Source organism: Mauremys reevesii, linkage group 27 (assembly GCF_016161935.1).
Source record: "Mauremys reevesii isolate NIE-2019 linkage group 27, ASM1616193v1, whole genome shotgun sequence".
Taxonomy (NCBI): domain Eukaryota; kingdom Metazoa; phylum Chordata; order Testudines; family Geoemydidae; genus Mauremys; species Mauremys reevesii.
The window spans coordinates 8,059,947-8,083,760 of NC_052649.1; the positions used below are offsets into that span (position 1 = coordinate 8,059,947).

Genomic DNA, 23,814 nt, shown 5'->3' on the forward strand with positions numbered 1-23,814 from the left:
CATTTGAAATAAGGTGGTATGTTTATTATGGCTTTTTAGCCAAGATCTCAGAACCCTCCAGAGAGGTGAAGTGTCTTGCCCAAAGTCACAGAGCTGAAATCAGAACCCAGGAGTTCCTGATTCCCAGCCCCGTGTTCATACCACACTATTCCCCATCTTTACCTGTTATCATTGGTGTTATAGAAACCCTAGGTATACTAGCAACACACAGAAATCTTCTTTCCAAGGCCTTTTATAATTCATCTGTAATATGTAGCAGACTAGAAGAGCTATTGGGACCAGTGTAAAGAGTAATACCTCCAGTATAACATCACCACCTCCTGCTTCCTCCCCCTCAAAAATGAGAGATCACAGGAAAGGAGGACACTCCCAAGTGTCAGAGGGGTGGCTATGTTAGTCTGTAGCCATAAAAACAACGAGGAGTCTGGTGGCACTTTAAAGACTAGCAGATTTATTTGGGGATAAGCTTTCATGGGTAAAAAACCCACTTCTTCACGCATCTGAAGTGGGGTTTTTACCCACAAAAGCTTATGCCCAAATAAATCTGTTAGTCTTTAAAGTGCCACCAGACTCCTCGTTGTTTTTTAGGAAGGGAGGATGAGACCTGCAACTTGTTGGGCTCAAATATCTCACCTAGCAATGACTACAATGCCTAGAGGTCAATAAATCCGACACCAAGATATTTAAACCACTATTACAAGTTTGTTGATTTATTCTCATCAAGAGCTGAATCACAATACCAGAGACTCCACAAATAACATGATTTTAAATTAATTAGTGCTGCTGTTTTACCCAAACTGCACATCACCCAGGAGTCTGATTCTTATCTAGCCAACTGCCCTAAGTCATGCCAAATCCATGACAGAATCAGTGCTAAGAAGCAACTGACAGATAAGACAGAAAACCAGAACACCTGAACATTGAAGTTCTACATAGCATCTCAAAGCCTGGATAACCAGGCAAGAACTAAACTCTCCTCAAATTCTTCCGCATTTCTAGGAGGAGAAGGTGGATCTAAGCTCAAAGGCTCATTTTGCAGAAATACCAGTCTTGGGCACAGCTCAGCTCTCTGAAGAAGTCAGTGCAGCTACAACGTCTTGCAGGGGCTGTTATTGAAAACTAATCTGGGTGTTTTCCCTTTAGAATGGATTACTGCTTCACACGACTAATGGCCGAATATTTATACCATCAATTACTGTCAGAGTCAGTAAGAAATAAAACTTGTTAAATGGGAAAATGTTGAGAGGTATTTAAAAGGTCTGTTATATGAGACAACAGGTGAGGCAGTGGCAGCACATAATGATAAGCAGACATAGAGATGCGAACATGCCAGTGAAGGAAGGAAAAATTCATCTAGGTTATCTAGTAGTTTGCTGACAATTTGTCAGGCTAGGTCTATGGCTCCTGGACTTTCATAATTCTTGTCACACCTGTAACCTTAAAAACAAGTAAAGTCATATCAAAGGAAAATTATTTGCTTAGTTAATTCCTCATTCCTGCCTTTGCCTCCATAAGGAAGTCCTGCTTCTTCCAGGCATGCTGCAGTGTCTATACAGATGAAAACTTACTGTAGCAAGGTTTTTAAATTGTGTCGGCCCTAGCAAGGGAGCCTTAGTGCCCCGTTCTCAGCTGCCCTGCACCTTGTGCTGCCATATACACTGCTGCAGCGTGAGTGTGAACAGCTACCAAACCAGCAGGCTGGCGTTTCTCACGGACTTTGCACTGGTGTAAATAACCACACAAGTTCCAGGGCAGTGGAGCATTAGCTCTGTGTCAGGCCAGGTCAGCAGCACTGAGCCTCACACACTAGAGCCGAGCCGAGCCAGACACGCAGCAGCAGGGTGTACAATGAAGTGTGTGTCATTGCCACAGACACCCCGCCCTGTGCTAGCCAGCCCTGCTTCCTACCACCTCCGGCTCGCACGCTGGCCAGTCAGGCTCCAGCAGCGATCTGCCTGCCTGCCTCCCCAACCAGCCTCTTCCCGACCTGCTGCTGCTCCCAGCCAGGGTCCCCACTTTGGGGGCTTTTTCTTATATCGGCTCCTATTACCCCCGTCCCGATTTTTCACATTTGCTGTCTAGTCACCCGTGCAAGCCGCCCCGGCTCGGCCAGAAGCAGAGCCAGGAAGCGCCCACCCCTTCTCCGAGAGAGGGGGCGCCCGGCCGGCCCCCCCATTGCACCTCCCCCGCCGGAGCTCCGCGCTTTGCAAAGGGCCCTGCACGGGAGGGACGCATCCGCCGCCGGACGGGCTGCGAGCCGCGGACTTACCCGGGTGCACGCGCGGCTCCGTTACCGGCCCCCGCCGGCCGCTCGCAGGCTCCTTTTGTCCAGCGCCCGGCCCACCGGGCTCGATGCGCTCCCCGCGCGGGGATTGGGCCGCGCGCGCCCCACGTGCTCCTGGCGCGAGCCGGGGCCACCTCCCCGGGGTGGGTCGCGGGGGCTGCTGGGAGTTGTAGTTCGTCCGCCCCTGGGCTGGGCAGAGCGGGCGCGGCCAGGCGCTGACACCGCAGCCAGCCATTGGGTAGCCGGCCGTGGCTTGACGGGACACGCCCTCGGCCGGTTCGTGACTCACGGCTTGGCCGGGAGCCGGGGGGGCGGTTGAAATGTCAAGGAACCGCCCAGGGAGGCTCTGCGGCCCCCCTGAGACTGGGGAAGGCGGCGGAGCTGCAGCCCCGGGGTGCACTGTGCACCCCCCGGCCATTCGCAAGCAGCCCGCAGCAAAGGGGGTGCGTCCCCCGCTCCCGCTGGAGACAGGACTCCGCAGCGTCACCGCCTTGGCAAGGGGGGCGGCTGGGTGTGTGGCAAGCTCCTGCACCCACCTGTTGCTCTGCAGAGAGCTGCCTGCCTGGCTCTGCAGCTACCAGCCCATTGTGTAAATAGCTGCTTGTGCATCCTTTTGGTTATGTTGCAACCATCTGCTGATAACAGATGAAATGTCCTTTCCTTTGGGGCTGACACTAATCCTTTGCCCTTCTTACGGCCTTTCATCTGAGGCTCTTTATAAACATGAATTAACCCTCTTACCCTGCCCTGGGGTACAGACAGTACTCTAGAGTGGGTGCCTGAGATAGGTTTGGATCACTTCCTTCACCCCAATCCTGTCAGCCCGCCACACCTCCCTACCATACCACTGCCTTCAGCTGCATCCCCCACACCTCCTCCTTCTCTCTGGGGTCCTCTCCAGCGTGGCACAGCACTGGGACAACTTCTTGGCCAACCAGGCCCCCCCACCCTCAACATGCTTCTCCCATGCAGCCTATCGGTGCTCATCTGCCACCCAGTAAAGTGTGATTATTTGTAGAAGGAAAACGCTAATTGCAGCAACACTTTGGGACTGAACCCCATCACCTGGGCCTTGTGGTTTAACTGTGGTCAGCTGCCTTCTCATAACAACAACAACAACATGATTGCTAATATTTTGTACTTACAGGTGCTTTTGATACAGTGTGGGTCAGTGTATCACATTTACACATGGAAAACCTACCTGAGGAGCAGAGAGGCTAAGAAGTGAGCCCCACGATGCATCAGTCAGGAACAGTATCCAGCAGTCTTGACTCCCCATCCTGTGCTCAGTTAACAGATGTCTCATTTTTAGATCACAAGCTCCCAATAGCAGCCACCAGGCCTTTTCTGCTTGCCAGAAATAGTCACTGTCCATTATTTTTTGCTGATATTTCCAATCTGTGATTAAAGCAAATATTTATGTCCTTATGTTCTTACATTATTTTCAACTTTCTAGTACTTTGCTCTTCTACAGCACCACTTATCAGAGGCTACCTAGGGCCCGGATCCTGCAGTGAGATCAACACAGACACAGGGGTCTGCCTTCATGATCTTGCAGGACTGGGATGTCAGTGTGTTACAAACACTCATCCTCCTAACTCTCTTGAGGGCAAAGAGACTTAAATCCTCACTTATAGTTGGAGGAACTGAGGCTCAGAGGGGTGAAGTGACTTGCCCAAGTTTGGACAGCGAGTCAGTGATAAAGCCATGAACATGCCAGTCCCTTTCTCTAAGCATAAGAGGATATTCCCTCCTTGAGATTAATACTATACCCACAGTCAACATGCTGCCAATACGTATTAGTTACCACTGACTGTCCCAAGTTCTCTCTCTCTCCTCTCAAGAGCCCAGGATTTGCGATCTTGAATCCGAACCTTGGTCTAGTAGTCTGGTATTCACACCCCACTGTCCCTCCACCAATGGACAAGGGAGTCTCTCATGCCACACAGCTTGTGCAACACTGTACATGAGATCACTTTACCCACTGGAGCATGAGATGGGATTAGCACATGCAACTGCAAATATTGACCAGGAAATTCTCTAGCCCTTTTCAAAACCCAGCCTCAGGCTTTGACTTTTCCTAAATGAAGAGGTTAAATGTTACAGACCTTGATTAATTTGTTGGGATCAGAACCCCACCCGGGCTGGACTCATTGGTTCCAAATATCATTTTCTGAATATGCCACCCACTGTGAATCAGCTGGCTGGGAGAAATATGCTAGACCTTAAACTTAGCAGGGCTTTATCCAGGGCCAAAATAAAGTCAAAACTAGCATGTTCTGATAGTACAAGGGAGACGCAGATTCTCTCAACCACCATTTCCCTTTGTCTGGAGGTATGAGAGAGAGTCAAGATGCCACCTCTACACCAGAAGATTGTCAACCCAGATTGACTAACCCCGCCTAGACATCAGGAGGCCTGCCTCCTCAGTACCTTTGCCTTATTCAGAACCTCATGGGATGACCAGGCAGAAGAACCAGTTCTGTGTGTCAGCAGTGACTGTGGAGTATTTACATAATCACTTGCTGTGAAATTTGGCTGCAAGACAAGCATGCTCCAGACTTCCCCGCTGTTCTTCCAGGGCGATGCTTCCAGCAAGGAGTTTGGAAACATCCAGCCACGTGAACAAAGTCATACAGAAAACAACTGATTTCACATTCTCAACAGGTCAGACCTGTTGACTCAGGATAAACTGGTGACAGTGACCAAAGGTAAGCAGCAGACTGTACCCAGTGGCTAGAGCGGTTCCCAAGAGATTTACTTACACCACTGGAGTATGTTTAGCCTGATTTCCTAGAACTTCCTGGACCCCATATTAACATGTACTGGGCTTTTCCTCTCCTCCCCTTCAAAGCAGTGAGCAGCTCCACCCCTGCCAAAATCTCTGCTCTCATCACTGCCTACCTATGCTCCTCTAAAGCGTCTTTTCTGCCCACTCCCCTGGCTTCCTTCACCCACTGCTGACTTTGGGCCACTTTTCCCGTAGCCCTTGTGCCTGAAACAGCCTCCCGAGAGAAATGCAATGAGCACCTCTTTCCTTCAGCTCCCATCTGAAAACCCAGCTGGTCTGCAAGGCCTCCAGGTGATAAAGTAACCCACGTGCTGCACTCGGTCCATTCTCTGTGCTGGGACGGATTGGGATTCTAGTCACAAATGCACTGGGCAGGAGTTCTGCTGCTCCACTGTTTTAGCCACATTTGGTCTCTTACTCTTAGATCTTAGCTTTCTGGGGCAGGGCAGGACTCTCACGATGTATCTGGACAGTGTCTAGCCGGTGGGGCCCTGACCCCTAGCTGCGGCTCATACACACTGCTGCAAAACACGTAAATAATAACAAGGGTTGTGCAGAGCGATGGGGCAATAGTCAGAGTCTTACCTGGACTGTAAAACCGGGCAGGCACTTCCAAGAGAAGACAGGGCAATTGCTTCCAGCTCCTCCACAGCCTTCCTTGGGGATTCTGTTTGCACACGGCCTCACTAAGGGCCAACCCCGCTCCAGCTTGTGTATCACAGACAGTTACAGGGTCTGGCTGGGAGAGTCGTGCTACGCAGCCCTCCTTGGCAGAGCACGAGTGAAGGGCACTAAAGAAATCCCACAGCGGGTCAGACCGACATTATGGCCCCTCTTAGAAATAGGTGCACAAGTGGGTCAGGCCCACAGCCAAAGGGCAAGGATCACAACACAGGGGCGGCACTAGTCCGAGTGCCCCAGTTTATCTATAGGGGGTCCCAGGTAACGGGCTGCAGTTTCCCTCGCAGTCATTAGGAGATGAGCCTGTGGATCTGGGTGGGAGGCAGAATGGTTAGCCAGGGGTCTGGAAGCCAGGACTTCCAAGTTAGCGTTGTTTGTGTTACAGCATCCTGGCCACAGAGGGCAGAGAGCTCTGGGGGTGATGAGCTCAGGTGGGTGGAGTACATCTCAGAGCGGGGGGTAGGGGGCAATGACAAGGCAGCGAAGGGGCTGGGAGTACTGGGGGCCAGGTACACAGGGTGGAGGCCTGGCTCTGAGGAGCGTGGGAGGATAAGGCACAAGAGGGGATGGAGTTCTTTGGGGGGGAAATGAGGTATAGGGAAATGTGGGGGGGCAGAGGACAGGGGTGATGGGGGTCTGACAGTGAGGGCAGAGGGCTGGCAGAAGATAGGCACTAGGAGGAACGGAATACCTATGAAGCAACAGGGTACAGGGAAAGTGTGTGTGTGGGGACACACGAGGGCAGATTGGGGGCTGGGTGGAGAGCTGGGGAGCTGGCAGGGACAAGGCACCAGGGAAAGAGGAGCTGGGGGGGCAGGGAAGTGGGGAGCTGGGGGCAGGAACAAGGCACCAGGGAAGGGGGCTGAGGGGAAGTGGGGGCAGGGACAAGGCACCAGGAAGGGGGCTGAGGGGGAAGTGGGGGGCAGGGACAAGGCACCAGGGAAGGGGGGCGGAGGGGGAAGTGGGGGGCAGGGACACGGTTCCATGGAAGTGGGGAGCTGGGGTCTGGCAGGGACAAGGCACCAGGGAAGGGGGGGCTAGAGGGGAAGGGGGTCAGGGACGAGGCACCAGGAAGGGGGAACTGGGGATGTGGGCGTGCAGGGACAAGGCTCCAGGGAAGGGGGAGCTGGGGAGCTGGGGATGTGGGGCGTGCAGGGACAAGGCTCCAGGAAGGGGAGAGCTGGGGGCAGGGACAAGGCTCCAGGGAAGGGGGGCTGAGGGGGAAGTGGGGGGCAGGGACACGGGTCCATGGAAGGGGGGAGCTGGGGTCTGGCAGGGACAAGGCACCAGGGAAGGGGGGCTGCGGGGGAAGTGGGGGGGGGCAGGGACACGGCACCAGGGAGGAGGGGAACTGGGGATGTGGGGCGTGCAGGGACAAGGCTCCAGGGAGGAGGGGAACTGGGGGCAGGGACGAGGCTCCAGGAAGGGGTTGGGGGGAAGTGGGAAGCTGGGGGGGCACAAGGCTCCAGAGAAGGGGGCGCGGGGCTGGGGGGGCGGAAGCTGCAGGGCAAGGGGCGGGGGGGCGAGGAGCCCCTCCTCTCCGCCCGGGGGCGGGGTCCCCGCGGGGGTGCGGCAGGTCCCCGCCCCCCGGAAGTCCGGCGGCGGTTGCCAGGCAGCGGTTGCCGGGCGGCGGCGGCGGCGGCGGGCCGGGGCCGATGGGGGACGCGGAGGGCGAGGGGCCGAGCGGGACCTTCCCCAGCCTCATGGCCGAGGGGGCGCTGCTCAGCCGGCGCGGGGAGCACGGCAAGGCGCTGGGCAGCTTCACCAACGTGAGGGGCCGCAGTGGGCGCAGCGCTCATGAATATTCATGAGCGTTGACCCCCACGAGAGGGTGGGGGGCGCTGACACCGGGCCGGGCGCGGGACGGGCTGATGGGGCGCGGGACGGGGTGATGGGGCCTGGGGCGGTGGCACGTGTGCCGGGGGGATTCTTTGGTGATCTGCCTCCGGGGTGAGGGGATGCGGGGCAGGGCAGGGGTGACGTGGCAGGACTTTTGGGGCACAGGGGCGAGGGGACGTGGCAGGTGCGTGGCAGGAGGTTTGGTGCACAGGGGCGAGGGGACGTGGCAGGCGCGTGGCAGGAGGTGTGGTGCACAGGGGCGAGGGGACGTGGCAGGTGCGTGGCAGGAGGTGTGCACAGGAGCGAGGGGACGTGGCAGGCGCGTGGCAGGAGGTGAGGTGCACAGGAGCGAGGGGACGTGGCAGGCGCGTGGCAGGAGGTGTGGTGCACAGGAGCGAGGGGACGTGGCAGGCGCGTGGCAGGAGGTGAGGTGCACAGGAGCGAGGGGATGTGGCACACACGTGGCAGGAGGTGTGGTGCACAAGAGCGAGGGGACGTGGCAGGCGCGTGGCAGGAGGTGTGGTGCACAAGAGCGAGGGGACGTGGCAGGCGCGTGGCAGGAGTTCTGGTGCACAGGAGCGAGGGGATGGGAGGACACGGCCCGGGGAGATGAGGGGATGCAGTGAGATGAGATAGCACGTGTGGGGGGAGACGTAGCAAGGGCTATCGTGAGGAGACGTGTGGACAGGGCAGAGGAGAATGAGAAGTGATACCACGAGGGGAGGGCCACGGTGTCATCCCGATGTTTGCTTAGGTCAGTGACATGTGTCAGTGTTCTTCATCAGCCCTGAGCCGGGACCAGAACCTCAAACCACCAACCCCACAACTTACTTCCCTCCACGATCTGATGGCCAGGGCAGAGCGATTTAATGAGGGCAAGGTTATTTCTCCAGTTCTCTAAGTGGGGACCAGAGGTTGGAGCAGGGGTCTGGGCGCTAGGATTCCTGGGTTTTATTTCTGCCTCTTCTACTGATTCTGTCAAGCCACATGCCTCTGTTAGCACCATAGGGGTGATAGAGTTTACCCCTCGCAGGGGGTTGTGGGACTTTGTTTCTGAATGCTTGGGAATCACTTTGAGATCTGGCTTGGAGGGTGTCACAGATGTGCAGCAGGTGCCAGTGTGTGCTCCCTGTGCTGACAAGCCCAGCACCTCTCTGACTGAATGCTTCTCTGTGTTCGCATCCCAGGCTCTGCAGCTGCAAGCAGGGAATAAGCACTGCCTGGTCGCCCGGTCAATGTGTTACCTGAAACTCGGGGACACAGAAAATTCCCTGAGAGATGCAGAAGCCTCTCTTCAAAATGACAAAACCTTCTCCAAGGTAAATGGCATTAAGAGGACAAGGGATGGGTGTGTGCCTAGGGTGGCCTTCAGTGAGTGGGGCACCAAGGGTACATCTACACTGCAAAACAAAACAAAACAAACAAAAAAACACACACGCCTGCTGCAGGGTATCTCCGGGCTTGTGGTCAAAGGTCTTGAACTAGTGTGCTAAAAATAGCAGCGTAGATATCCCTGCTCAGGTTGGAGCTGGGTCCCTGTGACCACCCTCCTTGACTGGGTTTCAGAGCTCAAGTGGGAACATTGTCTATACTGCGCTTTTTAGCACCCGACAGGAGTCCAAGTCGTAGACCCAGGCTCTGAGACTTGCTGCTGTGGCTTTTTTGTTGTTGTTGTTGCCATGTAGACAAACCCCAAGAAGCCAGAGGGGAGCAGCAGGTTGTTAGTCTCCTCTTCCCCGCTCTTTGTTCCTGCTCCAGAGCAGGAGATCAGAGCTGCCGATGAGTTGCTGAATCGGCCCTTGTGTTGCCTGCGCTCAGCGCGAGCCCTGCCTGTTAGGTCAGGAGAGGGGTTGTCTGGAGAGCTATTCTTCTGTCCAGCTGAAAATCCCACATTCCACAGGGAGACTCTAGTTTCAGTTGAGGTTTACTGGACACACTCACCCTATATTCCAGCACCACATAAAGAGCTGTAAATATTTACCATCTAACAGCAACAGGGGCCTGATCTGGCACCCCTAGCCCTTATAGTGACCCCAAGGAAGTGAAGGAAACTCACCTGAGTCGTGGTTGCAGAACCGGGCTTTATCCTTGGCACAGATGAGATGGCCCATAGTGCTCTCCTCACTGCTTTGGGCGCTGTTCTTTGTTGCGTTCAGACTGTTTGTTTCCTTCATTACAGGGACTTTACCAAAAGGCCGAGACCCTGTACACCATGGGTGACTTTGAATTTGCACTAGTGTATTATCACCGAGGCCACAGACTACGTCCAGAGCTACAGAAGTTCAGGCTGGGAATTCAGAAAGCTCAGGAAGCGATTGACAACTCTGTCGGAAGTAAGATGTAACCGTGTATTGACAATGCAAACGCATCCCAGAGCAGGCAATTCAGTAGCTAGTGACATTATATTAGTTCCTCATGTGCTCAGAGAGAGAGAACATTGCACAGCAAGATCTGTCTGCCTCCTGAATCACATGCAGAATTGTCATAGAATCATAGAATTTCAGGGTTGGAAGGGACCTCAGGAGATCATCTAGTCCAACCCCCTGCTCAAAGCAGGACCAAGCCCTAGACAGATTTTTGCCCCAGATCCCTAAATGGCCCCCTCAAGGATTGAACTCACAACCCCGGGTTTAGCTGGCCAATGCTCAAACCACTGTATTTTCTGTAACTGGGAGGCTTCTGGACACTACAGCAATGGAGCCCATGAACACCTAGCTAGATAGTCTGAGAAACACCCCCACACCTCCCGGCTGGTCTAGATAGTCTTGTCCTGACTCTCTCACCTGAGGAGACTCATTAGAACAGTGTCTGACTCTCCTTTCCCCCTTCTGGCTTGGCTAAAGCAGAGCACTATCTCCCACTTCTGTGTGTGTTGCCAGCAGGCAGTTAGACTGGCAGAGTTGAGAGCCACTGTCTGAGTCAGAGAGGGGCATTTTGCTCTAAATATTGACAAATATGATTTAGAAATAACTCTCTGGGCTGGTGGAGGTCCTGGTGTCCCACTCTGGTACTGCTCCATCTGCCTGTTTAATTGGCCAGTTGTCTCTTGTCTTATAGGTAGATTGTTAGTTCTTTAGGGCAGGGACTGTCTTCTTGTTTTATTTGTACAGTGCCTAGCGCAGTGGGACCCTGATCTGTGGTTGTGACCCTCAGTGCTACCATAGGGGCCACAATAATAATAATTATTAATAAGAGATACAGCGGAGCTGTTTCTCTGAGCGGCAATTCCTGCTTTGGGACTGAAGAGAGGGATACAGAACTTGCCACATATTTAAAATAAACTCTAGGGCCTGTGCGTTGCAGTTCTTGAATGTTTACAAGTATGTTTTTCTCCGTCTGCAGGTCCTTCCTCAGTTAAGCTGGAGAATAAAGGGGACCTCTGCTTTTTAAGCAGGCAGGCAGAGGTATGGTGTGAACCACTTTCTCTTGGGAAGCTCACTAGAGATATCACAGTGCTAACCTGGGGGAGCCTTTCTGCAGCCATATCAGAACTACTTCTGGGGTCAGCCCAGTGTGCCATGCGTGGGGGACGGTTCTGCCTTCTCCTTGACATTTTGTGTAGCTCTGTCAGAAGAGAGCACCAGCCAAGGAGAAACTGAATGCCTGATCTGGCACCTTTCCACCAGCAAAACTCGCACTGCTTTCAAACAGACTATTACACAGGAAAGCGAGGACATTAAGAGCATTCTGCTCCCCTTACTCACAGGAGTACTTTCCATCAGTTTCAGTGGGGCCAGGATCAATCTGTAGCATCCAGACTAACATGGCTCCCCCTCTGATACTGGTCAGATGGAGTCACTCAAGAGCAGTGCAAGACACACTCTCTCCGAAGGGGCAGAACTCCTGCTTTTATAAAGCTGCTGTCCTAGGGAGCGAGTGAGTGGGGGTGCTTGGGCTTTGATCCCCACCAGATCAACAGGCTAGTCTTGTGCCTGTGTCATTATCTCCTTCGTGAATAAGGAATTTGGGAAGTGGATCCCAAAGCGAGCCCTTTCTGCTTGTGTCAGTCTCCCTGTCCTCTGCATCCTTCTGTTTTGTTCTGCGGCAGAGCAAAAAAGTGAAGCAGAAACTTCAGGTCAAAGCCCCCAAAAAGGATCAAAAGCAGCAGAGTAAAGTGGGGCCCATCAGGAATGAAAAGACCGAACGGCAACTTCTTGGAGAGCTTTATGCTGACAAGGCCTACCTGGAGAAACTCCTCAAGGATGCAGGTCAGTCTTTATTTAACTAAATATAACATGTTATTCCTCTTGGTTCAATCAAATCCATTTTCCCCCTTTATTCTGTTATTCATGACTACCAGGGGACACATCATCACTTGCGTAGCACATATTAGTGTTTGCGGTTGTCCCAAACCTACAAATTACTTGATCCAGTTTTGTACAAGTTACTCAAGTTTCCAGGACCAGTGTTTGTAACAACGTCTAAATAAGTTTTATCCTTTATATTTCCTTATTAGTTAAATAGCAGCATTCTGTAGTGAGCAGTTCAGTTATCCACTAACACCAGCCCAAAGCACTCAACACCAATCAAAATAAAAAGCAGAAATTATATTATTTTAAGTACAAATGCCCTAGTTGATTAGATAAATTAGTGTTTGAATTAAGTGGAAGGCACCAGTAACTGAGTTTTGCTTTGGACTGCTCAATGTCATATGGGATTTAGAAAAGGATCAGATTTCTGAGTTGGGCAGAAAATGCATCCCTGTTTAATTAGTTTTCTTGAGAAATATTTCCCCAGGAACATAGGAGAGTTTGAGGCTTTAGCAGCACTGCGTTCAGAGGGTTGTTATAGCTGGTTTCCCCTGTTACCTCGTGTTACATTACCAGTAGCTGGTTTCCCCTGTTACCTCGTGTTACATTACCAGTCTTCATAACTTGCATGGGTCCATCCTGTCTTCTGAGACTTTAAAAGTTCTCGCAGTATTCCGTTGGGACAATCCCTGGAATCCAGAATGCCTACATTCCATTAAGGTGCCTTCTACCCTATAAGTGGATCAGATAGTTTCTCATCTTCTGCTATGGCCCAGTGGGACAGGTATCCAGATCACCAAACTTCACCACCACTAGTGCTCACTGGGCCTCTCCTAGGTTGTTTCACCTTTGAAGAGAAGGATTAAAGGGGCCCTGGACACTGACTCTTACAGGTCACGCCTACATGGCAGGTTTAGGCATGACAGCAGGGGGTGGTGAGGTGGTGGGGGAAGCTAGCCGTGCCACCACCCATTCTGTGTCTGTTCCAGGGATTATTAAAGGACTTAGTCTCCGGGGCGCTCAGTCTGGGGCTTGCACTAAAAATGTTGCCATCCTCCCCAAATCATGGCTTCGCTCCTCAGATCCTTTAATACTCTCTCCTGGTTCTGCCTTTCACTGATTTTCAGACTTGATCAAAAGCAGCACAAAGCATGGGATGACAGTGGAGGACCTGATCCTGGGCGGCATTAACTACCTGGACACCCGCACCGAATTCTGGCAGCAGCAGAAGCCCATCTACGCCCGTGTGAGAGACCGCAAGCTCATGCAGCAGAGATGGCTCCCAGAGAGAAAGCGAAAGCCATCGGAAGTTGCCAGATACATCCTGAAGAGCATGGAAGAAATTGATATGTGTAGGTGTCCCACATGGAAGCAACAAGAGCGTTGTGACTGGTGGGCAGCTACAGACCAGATCAGCAGGAGCATTGCGTTCAGAGGGTTGTTATAGCTGGTTTCAAAATGTGTTCTGCTTTTCCCTGCCTTTCCCAAGCAAAACGTTAGTATAGAATTTAACACACTGGGGTATTTTCCAGCTCCTCCTACGCTCAAGGTATCTCAGAGCGCTGTACAGAGCAGTGCTTTGGACACTAGAACTCTGTAGGCAAATGAAGGGTGCTTAGCAAATGCCCCACCCAGCCTGGGACATTGGAGAGGCCAGGGCACTGGTTCTTCTTTACCGTATTTGAAAAGTAACAAGGACAGAGAGGGCTAGAAGGATGAAGAATCTGCAGGGAAGGGTCTGGAAGGGAGGGGAGAGGGATCCAAGCCATTTCTGCTCAGTGTTTCTACTGTACGCGTTGTAACTCATAAGACCTCCGTTGTCATCACTGAGGCTCAGTTCCTTTCACTTGCCACCGAATTGCCCCCAAATGTGGCAGATGACAGAGCTACGCAGTGTAGTCTGGTGGTTTAATTGCCACAGCACTGCACAAAGCTGGGACAGGTACTAGAGCCACGTAGCACAGCGTGAGGGACTGACCTGTGAGAGATGCCATAGCCAGTGTTGTGTTTAGCACTTAATTTCAGATGACACATTCAGCTCCCACACTGCATGACTAGATTCTCCCAGCCCATCTTCTGACTGTGGGTCTCATTCTCCATTGTCCTCCATGAGGGGTTTTCATTTGCACCTGTGCAAAGTGAGTACAAAATGGTACCAACGCAGACCTACATTGGTGGCAGTATTTTACACCCACTGCACAGGTCTAAATGACCCCCTGAAGACCCAGTGGAGAATCAGGCCCTGTGTCTCCTCAGCTGTCCCTGTGCCCCAGACTTGGTTCTGAGCGTTCCTCTCTCTGTGCTTCTAGTGTTGACCAGTAGCTGCCCTGAAGGAAGCTGTAAGAAAGCTGAGCATGTGCTAAAAACAATCCAAGGTTGGTCTGAGGATGAAATTCCCAACAAGAGCGAACTGATTGGAAACCTCTACAGCTGCATTGGGAATGCTCAGATAGAGATGGGGCAAATGGGAGCCGCACTGCAGAGTCACAAGATGGATCTGGAGATCGCAAGGGAAAAGTGAGTGCTCCAAAGCCCAGTGTTAATTTGGGATGGGCAGGGAAAGGTGGTAACAGTGGTGGTAGGAGCTTGGATGGGAAGGGCACATTGCCTGACTGAAGGGCAATTCTCAAATAATGCTTTGACTGTCTACAGCACTGCTCTTCCGGGGACCTGATGTCCTGGACACAGTCATTACCTGCCCTCACAGTATCCACGGACATATCATCATCACCATGGTACAAAGACGGAGGCTGAGGCAGAACAATGTATGTGTCCTTCCCCAGGACACAAACCAAATCCATGTCAGAGCCAGGGCTGGCACCCAGGGCTCTTGATTCCCAGCTCCCCGCCCTGCCCCAGGCAACGCTTCTGCCCAAGAAAATGTTATAATCCGATTTCTTTATAGGTTTCCTGGCTGGGGAAATCATTTTCATTTGAGTCATGATGTCAGGAGTGGACCCAGTAGGTACAGCCACCCGCTCCTGCAGAAAACGTTCTGCAGGATCTCTCAGGTGGAAGAGAACAGAGCAGATTGGGCATTCTATCGTCCTCTCCTAATGGAGTTTTGCAGAGCACTTCACAGAGCAAGGAAGTGCCTGTTGGACGTGTTTGGGTTTTTGCTGCCAGTGCAGTGATTAGGCAGGGAGGAAGCGTCCTCTAGTGGTTAAAGTGCAGGACAGGGGTGAGAAGATCTGGGTTCTGCTGTTCACTCACTGTGTGACCTGGGGCAATGCATTTAGGGTATGTCCACACAGCAATTAGACCCCTGGAGCTGGCCTGAGCCCGGAAGTCTACGCAGCAAGGAGACAGTCCCACAGCCTGAGCCTAAGTCAGCTGGCAAAGGCCAGCCATGGATTTTTCTTTGCTGTGTAGACAGACCCTTAGTCCCCCTCTGCCTCAGTTTCTTCCTTTGTAAGCTGGAGATAGTAAAACTGGTTCATATCAGAGGAGGGGAGTGAGGGTTAGGTCATTACCATTTGTAAAGAACACGTAGAGCTCACCAGGGGGCATTATTATAAAGTGAGTAGCCATTAGTGTTGACCAGGAGCTCACACAGAGCACTGGACAGCAGAGCCTGGTTACTGAGAGCGAGCGAATACAGACCAGGACACTGAGATTCTCCTTTTCAACTATTGAAAAAAGCTGCTTTGTCTCTTTAACTGCCACCAGAGACATGGCATCTGTCTCAGCGCAGTGCCCCACTGCAACTTTAAACGGGCCCTAGCAACCTGAAATCTACTTAACTGAACAGAAAAACAGTTAAAAGTACTTGTAAGTTCTACGACTGCCCCTTACTCCCCCCTACAAATGGTACACTTTCCAAATACAAAATGCTTTTCTCACCCATGTTGCTATGTGAAAATCCATACAACTGACTGACTACACAGAGGGAATAGTGGAAGTGACTGCACACAAAACGTGTGTTATCAAATGCACAAAAAAATTCAAACAAACAAAAATGGATAAAGCAGAACCATTCCACCCCACTTATCTCTTCCAGCTACAGTAATCTTAGGTGTTACTTAGAACAGTCGGTGAAAAGTATTTCAAACTGACAGTGTTCCTTTAGTGCTGTCTCACATTGTTATGTGAGCTCACTGAACCAGTGAATCTCAAAGAGAATATAGAGAGAGCCTAAGAAAATGCAGGATTATTCAGGGGCAAGACTCTTTGAAGACCTCTTTCTTTCACTTCAATGCAGTGATCTGCCAGATGCCATCTCCAGAGCCCTTGACAACATTGGCAGGGTTTATGCCAGAATTGGCAAATTCCAGCAAGCTATTGACACGTACGTAACATTCATAACATTACAGGTAAGAGAGCAGATTTAAAATTAAATGGGCGTTGCTTGGTCCATGTATTTAATTACGCTGTCAGCAAGGGGCACTGCTGGTGCCAGCTGTGATGTGGACACCCGCCACTAGGAGCTGAACTGGACAGGCCACTGAACAGCCATCAGATGGTAACAATTTCCAATTGCAGGGATTGATCTTGCCTTGATTCAAACTGGCAGCCCTGAGAGTAAATGACTTTGTAACCCAAACCCCAGAGTCTTCCAGACTTTCTGACTTGCTCTCTTTCCAAACATGTAAGTGGCCTCAGCATAATATACTTGGGGTAATGGCAGCATCTGGAACCCTTTTAAGGGTTTAAAAAGCCAAGAGCCAACACTATGCTCGACCTAGGGCAGCAGAAGTAACTTTCTTTTCCTGTGCAAAGATGGGAGGAGAAGATCCCACTGGCAAAAACCAGCCTGGAGAAGACGTGGTTATTCCATGAAATTGGCCGATGTTACCTAGAGCTTGATGAAGCAGCAGAGGCCCAGGATTATGGAGAAAAATCCCTCCAGTCAGCAGAGGAGGAGGGTGATGTTGAGTGGCAACTCAATGCTAGTGTGCTGGTTGCACAAGCACAAGGTAAAGACATTGTTGCAAAATTTGCTTTAAAGATGGCAGATACTGAATCTACTCCACAGCTTCATTAAACCTGCCTGTGCCTTACAAACAACCCCACAAAGTCTCATTTGAGCAAAAGTCTTTTCAAGACAGGCTTCTTGGGCTGACATACTAGTTTTCTCTTGTTCTTAGTCCTGCATTCAAATGGATTCTTGTTTGTCTGTTACAGTGAAACTCCAGGACTTCCAATCTGCAGTTATGAACTTCGAACAAGCTCTTGAGAAGGCAAAACTCATTCATAACGATGCAGCTCAGCAGGCCATCATCATCGTAAGTGATTTACTGTAACCAAGAGGAGTTTTGGAGTAACGTGCATAAGTTACTGACCACTCTTGTTCTCAGCCTATGGGGCCAGGGACCCAGAGCAAGGAGGGAATGCCAGCCGGCAGCTGGGGGATGAGGAAATGAAATGTATCACAAGAGGAACAAGGCAGTCTCTGTCCCACAGTTAGAAACATATGAAACCCCTTGAGTTAGAAAACAATGCGAGCTAATGCTGGAAATATATGGGGTAAAATCTTGGACCTGTTGGAGTCAATGGCAGAACTTCTATTGACTTCAGTGTAGCCAGGAGTCAAATTCTGTCTTTCATTGCATCCAGGAGCATGCCAGCATGCTCCTGGCCAGCAACTGGAAGGTGAGGTTGAATATGGCCCCCCTGTTCTGGCCTCTCTGAAATATGGAGAGGCTACGCTGCATGACCTCCATGACAGGAACATCATGGGTATTGGCTATGAATTGGGGTACACGATGTGCATGTTATTGGCACATATGCTTGCTGCCTTAGCAATGGTCTGCATGCATAGGTATCCCTCCAGGTTATTCATAATCTCATTGGAGTAGATCACACTGAGCTGACCTCACCCAGTGTTTCAAAACACAGACCAGTGCTTCTGCAGCATGAATGTGTGCCTCTTTGGGGAGCCCTTAAGTGTGTTCCCGAGCACAGGGGAACCACCTCTGTTGGAAAACCAGTGCTAGCTGTGTGGGGCGGGGGTAAGGAGCCAGGGATGATCCCAGCTGAAGGGTGCTAAGGAGTGTATTAGCTAGAGTAGTGCAATCACAGAGGGGCAGGGGAGGAGCTCTTCACTGCAGGTAGCTTTAAAGGCACCAAAGGAGCAAGGAGTGATGGGAGAGGGGACAGCAGAGGGGAACAGGACAAACTTTTCAATAGGCCTGTCATGTGACTGCACGTCTAGATTTGTCACTAATTATTCTTGTCAACTTCAGGCCCTGGATGATGCGAACAAAGACTTCATCCAAGAGTTGAGAGCAGAACAAAGGACAGAGAGACTCGAATCTTTCAGAGGTACTAATTCACCTGGGAATCGGTGTGTAAAACAATGTAGAAAGTTTTGCATATCCCCTTCTCTTCTACCTCATCCCAGGACACTTGGAGGAGTAGCTACCCCCCAGTGGAACGGGCTGGATACCACTGACACTGGAGGGCCATAGCACCGCCCCCTGCTAGCTCAGGCCCCAGTCTCTGACCCTCTGCGTGCCGCTGCAGTAGAGAAATGGGGACCCATTTTTCAGCAGTGGTACTGAGACAGGCTTACACTGTTGGTAGCAATGAAGCAGTTGCCCTCTTGCTGAGCAAGGAGCACCAGTATTTCTTGTGTGCACCCACCCTCTATAAACAGTGTATTGTGGCAGAAATAATTTCACACAGAATCACAGAAATGTAGGGCTGGAAGCGACCTGGAGTGATCCCCAGTTCAGCCCCTTGCGCTGAGGCAGGACCAAGTAAACCTAGACCATCTTTGACACGTTTGTCTAACCTGCTCTTAAAAACCCACTAGGATGGGGATTCCACAAACTGTTCCAATGCTTAACAATCATTATAATTAGAAAGTTTCTCCTAAGTCTCCTCCTCCTGCAGATTAAGCCGATAACAGTCTTCAAATGTGTTAAGGACAAGAAGTAATCAGGTTCCCTCTCTATCTTTCCTCAAGACCAAACATGCCTAGTTTTTTAAACCTTTCCTCTTAGGTCAGATTTTCTAAATTTTTGATATTTTTTGTAGCTCTCTTCTGGACACTCTCCAATTTGTCCACAGCTTTCTTAAAATGTGGTGCCCAGACCTGGACACAGGACTGCAGCCAACCTTGTTCGTCTGCTTTCTTGAAGTCCATTGTCCTTGTTCTGCTGCTCTTTCTCCTTCCTTTCCTTAGAAGCAGTAGATCTGTCATTTCATGATCGCTTCACCCAAACAGCCTTCCACCTTCTGATTTGCAGCCAATTCCTCCCTGTTAGTCAGAATCACATTTAAAATGGCCATCTCCCAGGCTACTGCCCCCACCTTCTGAAACAAGAAGTTGTCCCCAAGATGTTCCAGGGGCTTACTGGACATTTTGTTTTGCCAAATTACTTTTCCAACAGACATCTGAGTAGTTAAAGTCCCCCCATTACTAGCAGGTCTTGAGTTCTAGATATTGCTGTTGTTTGTTCTGGAAATGTCCCATCCCCCACCTCCTCCAGATTCGGCGGTCTATATAGCAGCCCCCTGTGGTGGCATCACCCCTGGTTTTCCCCCCTTTTTATCTTCACCCAGAGACTTTCAGCTGGTCTGCCTCTCACCTCCTTCTGAACCTCGGAACAGAAGTACAATGCAACACCTCCTTCCTTTTTCGCCTGCCTGCCCTTCCTGGACAAGCCATACCCCTCTAGGCAAATATTCCAGTCTCGAGATTCGTCCCACCAAGTCTCTGTGATGCCAGTTGAGTCATATTTTAGCTTATGGCTCAGATTTCCAGTTTTCTGTTTCTTCCCCGTACTGCTTGCATGTGTCTATAGACATATGAGACCATAACATGGCTATGAACGGTGGCTTTGCTTTTCAGCAGTGAGGTTCCGATCCCCAGCTGGTGTCAATCAGCATCTCTCTGACTTCTATGGAGCGATGCTCATTTACACCAACTGAGGATCTGGCTCCGATTCTTTAACACACATTAGTGCCGTTTATAAACAAGACATTTTCCAAAACACAAAGTGATTCTTATAAAGATGTTAATTTTTCCAGTGCCCCAACACCACGGTGATGGGCCTAGCAAGAACCTAAATAGACAGCTACAAAATGTGCTTGCACCTAATGCTGCGCGAGTATGAGATATGCAGGAAAGAGGAAGCGGGAAAAGCTCACCTGGCTTTTGGAATCCACCTGAAATAAACTGTATCCAATTTCCCATCACCACCTGAATAACTCCATTCCCTTGGGAGCAGCCGCAGCAGGACGAGAGTCAGTGCCAGGGCGGCAGCGACCCACAATTATCAATCCCAATTTGATTTCAACAGCCACTGCATCGTCTTTCCTCCGTACACATGTAACTGCTGTCGACACTGGGGGGCGGGTTACACCAGAACAATGGGGGCAGAACGGAGTTTAAAAATAGCCCTGATCTGTGTGATGCTTATGGTTACCGGGGCTGCAGCCGCTGGCTGAGGCTGTAAAAGTGGAGGTAACGGGGGCAGACTTCAGTAGAGGACGCAGAGATTTCCATGGATATAGATTTAAGTGCGGTATCAGCGTTGAGCTGTAGGTGGCAGCATTTGTCCAGCTTCCCTGTCACTGCTTGCAGAAGGTGAACAGTCCTCTCAAGCACCAGACATGCCAAACCTGTGAAATAAACGCAGAAATGGGGCTTGTTTTTGGCTTAATTGGCTTGTGAGTTGGTTGTTGGCTAGTTTTTGGCATGTAGCTTGTTGCTTCTTTTTTTTGATTGGCTCCCGGCAAGCAGGGGCAAGGGGTCGGGGAGAGAGTCCGGGGCACACAGCGGGCCCACCCCAGTCCCAGACTGCACGCCAGGGGATCTAGTCACAGAGTGTTGGGGTTCTTAGGGACTGGCCTGTTCTGGCCTTGTTTTGAAACGGGATTAGCTTGATTTTTGGCTTATTGTGAAAGTCGGGGGGGCTTATTTACTGCGTGAACGTTGGCAACTGTGTCAAGCATCCCACCTTAAAAAATAATACATGGGTCATTTTGTTAGCCAAGTCTGCAGTGAGGTCCTTGGTGGGTGCTCCCGCTATGGCATGGTACGGGGGAGCATGGAAGAAAGCAGAGGGCATGATTCTCCACTCATTGGTGCAGTCAAGAGTAACACCACGTGCTGATGTGAAACTGGTACAAGGCTGGCAGGGTCTCACAGAGTACAGGGTCACCACAGACCCCTTGTGGGAGAAGCAGCTATGTAACACTGTGGCAGAGAGTATACTCAAATGGATCCTCAAGAGTGAACATATTTGAAATGTTATAAAACTGAAACAATTTTATACTGTGTCTGTTACACATACCCTGAAAATTTGGATCCCATATTTATACACTGAAATATAGCCGTAATACACAAACTGGGTGGTTAATACAGCTGTAATAGATCCTCAATTGATATACACAGGAGGCCCTGCTCCTGCAGTTGGATCTGGGAGGGCAGCCCCAGGGTCTGAGATTATTATTTAATAAAATAAAAATATAAATGGGATACAATGTTACAATATCCAGTATATATATGACTATTATACAGCTATATGGATCTGAATCCATAAGAATAAATGTTTCAATATATGCCACTTATTAAATTGGCACTCTTCTCATAATACTTAAATATTGAAATCTTAGCTGCTTCATTCTTAGAGTGCTGCTTGGTCTGACAGCCTGCAGGGGATGCACTGCTCAGAGTTAGGCAGGCAGGTCTTGGGCCAGGGTAAATCTCGGTATGTGTGTAACAGATGACTAGTTTGATATACATCCTTCTGTTACGCACGTCTGGGTTTAATGTACCGCCCCTGAACTGGCAAAGGAAAGACCAATGCCCCTTGAGCCCAACCACACCCCTTTTCCCAGCAACAGTCTCCCCCGCCTCCCCACTGCCCCGAGTGACTAAGCAGAGTTCACCTCTCTTTGTGCAAACACGAATTCCAAACAGATGCAACTTGCCTGCTCTGACCTGCAACTTAAGCCCTTACTCCAGGGATGAATTGAACCTGTTGAAACAAAACAGAAAAGGTGGGGGGAGGGGGAAAAGGAAAGACACTATCAATGGGGTGGAAGAGCTTGGCAGCCCTGGTACTCCTCTCCTCTTGGCAGTCCTGGTACTCCTCTCCTCTTTACGTGCCCTCCATATCTGGAAGGTGCAGCTCCAGTCTCTGCTAAGCGCTTGGTGGGCAGGAACTCTGCTGTTCTGTTTAAGAAACCTGCACTGATTTTTTTTTCCAGATTATGATTATGACGATGAATACAAGGAAGGAGAGGAGGCCAAGGACCAAAAAGAAAGAGAAGAAAACAAACAAAAGGAGGTAGAAAAGGAGGAGAATGAAAGAAATGGAAGAGGAGAAGAAGCAGAAGAAAAAGAGGAGACAGAGGGAGAGAAAGGGGAAGATTATGCAGAGCCTCATCAGGATTTGCCTGAATAAAGAGGCAGCATTTCCCCAGGAAGCCACTCATTAGGGTTAAAGTTCATGAGGGTTGCTGGCTTTGCAAACTAGTGCATTTTAGTTAGTGTGAAATGGCCCCTATTTTCCCTGGACATGGAGTCAGCCCCTTCAGACTGGGGGGCTGCCCTTGCTGTCCCTTTTAAATACTGGTTTTTTCATGTTCCCAAGCTGTCCATTCAAGGCTGTTTGGGTTCTTACAGTGGGAGGAGTTCAGGTACTTCCCTCCCCCTCCCAGCCTTTCAGCCTAGAGTTCAGAGCCAGGTCTGTGCTGAGATGCTTTGCTCATATAGCTCGACCAGTACACTACAGAGGCAAAGTGCAAAACTCAGCAATTTTGCCAAAGTAGCTTATTCCAGCCCTTCTGAGCAAACTAAGCTATACGGGCAAAAGTGCCTGCTTGCTGATCTACCTGGGGCTTGCTGGCACAGCCATGTCCATCAGGGATCCCGTTTCATTACACCCCTGGCTGATGGAGCGATTCCAGGAGAAGTGGTGGGGTAGACCTGGCCCAGGACTCGGACACAGAGGCAGACATTACAGAAGGCCCAATACTGGACCTGCTATGCAAGGGCAAAAGTCCCATCCATCCAGCGGGCGCGCCGCATGCACTAGCACGGCAGCATTGGGCTCTTGCAAGTATCTTTGACCCACTGGGACAGCTGCACTCATGGCAAAGTTGGGTAACATGACAGCAGGATCACGTGCAGCTGACTGGCGCAGATACCCCAGGCCACATCCAGCGCTGACTGATTCCCACAGGCTGTGAGCAAGTGCTGGGGTGAGAGTGGCCTAAGTAAACTGGGGCTTTGGGTCACTGTGAAACCGCCAAGGAAATGTTATGTTTAGTGTATGTGACTTGTAAATAAATGATGCCAGCAGTGATGGCCACAGCTTGCCTCCGTGAGAGCACAAACTACAGTGCCTAACAGCTCGTGCCTTCACTGCAGTGCGGGCGGGAGCTGCCCCTGCTGTGCCTTCTCTGTGGGAGCTGGGGGCATAGTGATCGCAGAGCCAGGCATGGGGCTGCCCCTTTTAGGGCAGTGTGCCGGTGTGCGATAGGACGAGCCAGGCGCTGCAGCCAGACCTCTGTTGTTCACCATAGGATCACGGTTGTGAAGCTAAAGTGTAGCTGTTCAGATTGCAAACAAAACCCCCTGACAAGCATCCACCCACTGTAATTGATGGCTGCCTGACTTTGCTGGGAGCCTGAAACAGCTCCAGGCGCTGCCCCATTCATCGGTGCGTAGAAGCTTTGCCCATAGAGCGCTATTGCCGCTACCGTGGCTGATGGTACTTTAACGGGCGCATTGCTCAAAGCGGCTCAGGAGCAGAAAGCTCAAACTGGTGCTTTAGCAGTTCCAGCGTGGGCTGAGGGGCAAAGGCCTATGGGGGGTGGGAATGAAGGCGTGTCTGTGTGCAGGGCAGCTGGGCGCCTTAGGACCCGGGAGCGCTCACCCCACCAGGCGGAGGGGTGGGGGCAGGAGCTCGGTTTCCCCTTTGGTAAGAGCTCAGGGTGCAACCCGGGGCCCTGCTGCAATGTGGCTGGCTGGGGTCTGGGGGTGTCTGCAGTGCTCGGCTTGGCCGCTA

At 51.1% G+C, this 23,814-nt stretch overlaps 2 protein-coding genes across 7 annotated transcripts in view; one reads left to right on the forward strand and one right to left on the reverse strand.

Moving 5' to 3' along the window:
• Nucleotides 1–3,619, reverse strand: part of ACLY (ATP citrate lyase) — a 47,223-nt gene extending 43,604 nt beyond the window's left edge. For 2 of the 3 annotated variants that reach the window (XM_039516663.1, XM_039516660.1), the window contains exon 1: nucleotides 3,486–3,619. The gene's annotated coding sequence lies outside the window, so the exon portion shown is untranslated. Of the gene's footprint in view, nucleotides 1–2,269; nucleotides 2,372–3,485 lie in introns of those variants that run through there. The other variant, XM_039516661.1, reaches the window with a different exon arrangement.
• Nucleotides 3,620–7,406: 3,787 nt separating this feature from the next.
• ODAD4 (outer dynein arm docking complex subunit 4) lies at nucleotides 7,407–23,516 on the forward strand. 4 transcript variants are annotated; one of them, XM_039516485.1, is made up of 12 exons: nucleotides 7,407–7,525; nucleotides 8,783–8,914; nucleotides 9,775–9,928; nucleotides 10,938–10,999; nucleotides 11,644–11,803; nucleotides 12,973–13,197; nucleotides 14,155–14,362; nucleotides 16,047–16,133; nucleotides 16,565–16,761; nucleotides 16,970–17,070; nucleotides 18,031–18,109; nucleotides 22,010–23,516. In XM_039516485.1, exons 1-12 carry the CDS (start codon nucleotides 7,412–7,414, stop codon nucleotides 22,204–22,206), a joined length of 1,716 nt encoding a protein of 571 aa, XP_039372419.1. In that variant the 5' UTR covers nucleotides 7,407–7,411; the 3' UTR covers nucleotides 22,207–23,516. The 4 variants fall into 4 exon arrangements, with proteins under 4 accessions (XP_039372419.1, XP_039372418.1, XP_039372421.1 ...); XM_039516484.1 differs by lacking the exon at nucleotides 7,407–7,525 and adding an exon at nucleotides 8,348–8,475; XM_039516487.1 differs by lacking the exons at nucleotides 7,407–7,525; nucleotides 22,010–23,516 and adding exons at nucleotides 8,348–8,475; nucleotides 19,355–19,499.
• The last annotated feature ends 298 nt before the right edge of the window (nucleotides 23,517–23,814 follow it).

Coding starts and splice junctions, on each gene's coding strand:
- ODAD4 (XM_039516484.1), top strand. CDS start 8,359: ATGTGTCAGTGTTCTTCATCAGCCCTGAGCCGGGACCAGAACCTCAAA. Junction 13,198..14,154: donor CATGGAAGAAATTGATATGT/GTAGGTGTCCCA, acceptor CTGTGCTTCTAG/TGTTGACCAGTAGCTGCCCT. Junction 17,071..18,030: donor CTCAGCAGGCCATCATCATC/GTAAGTGATTTA, acceptor TGTCAACTTCAG/GCCCTGGATGATGCGAACAA.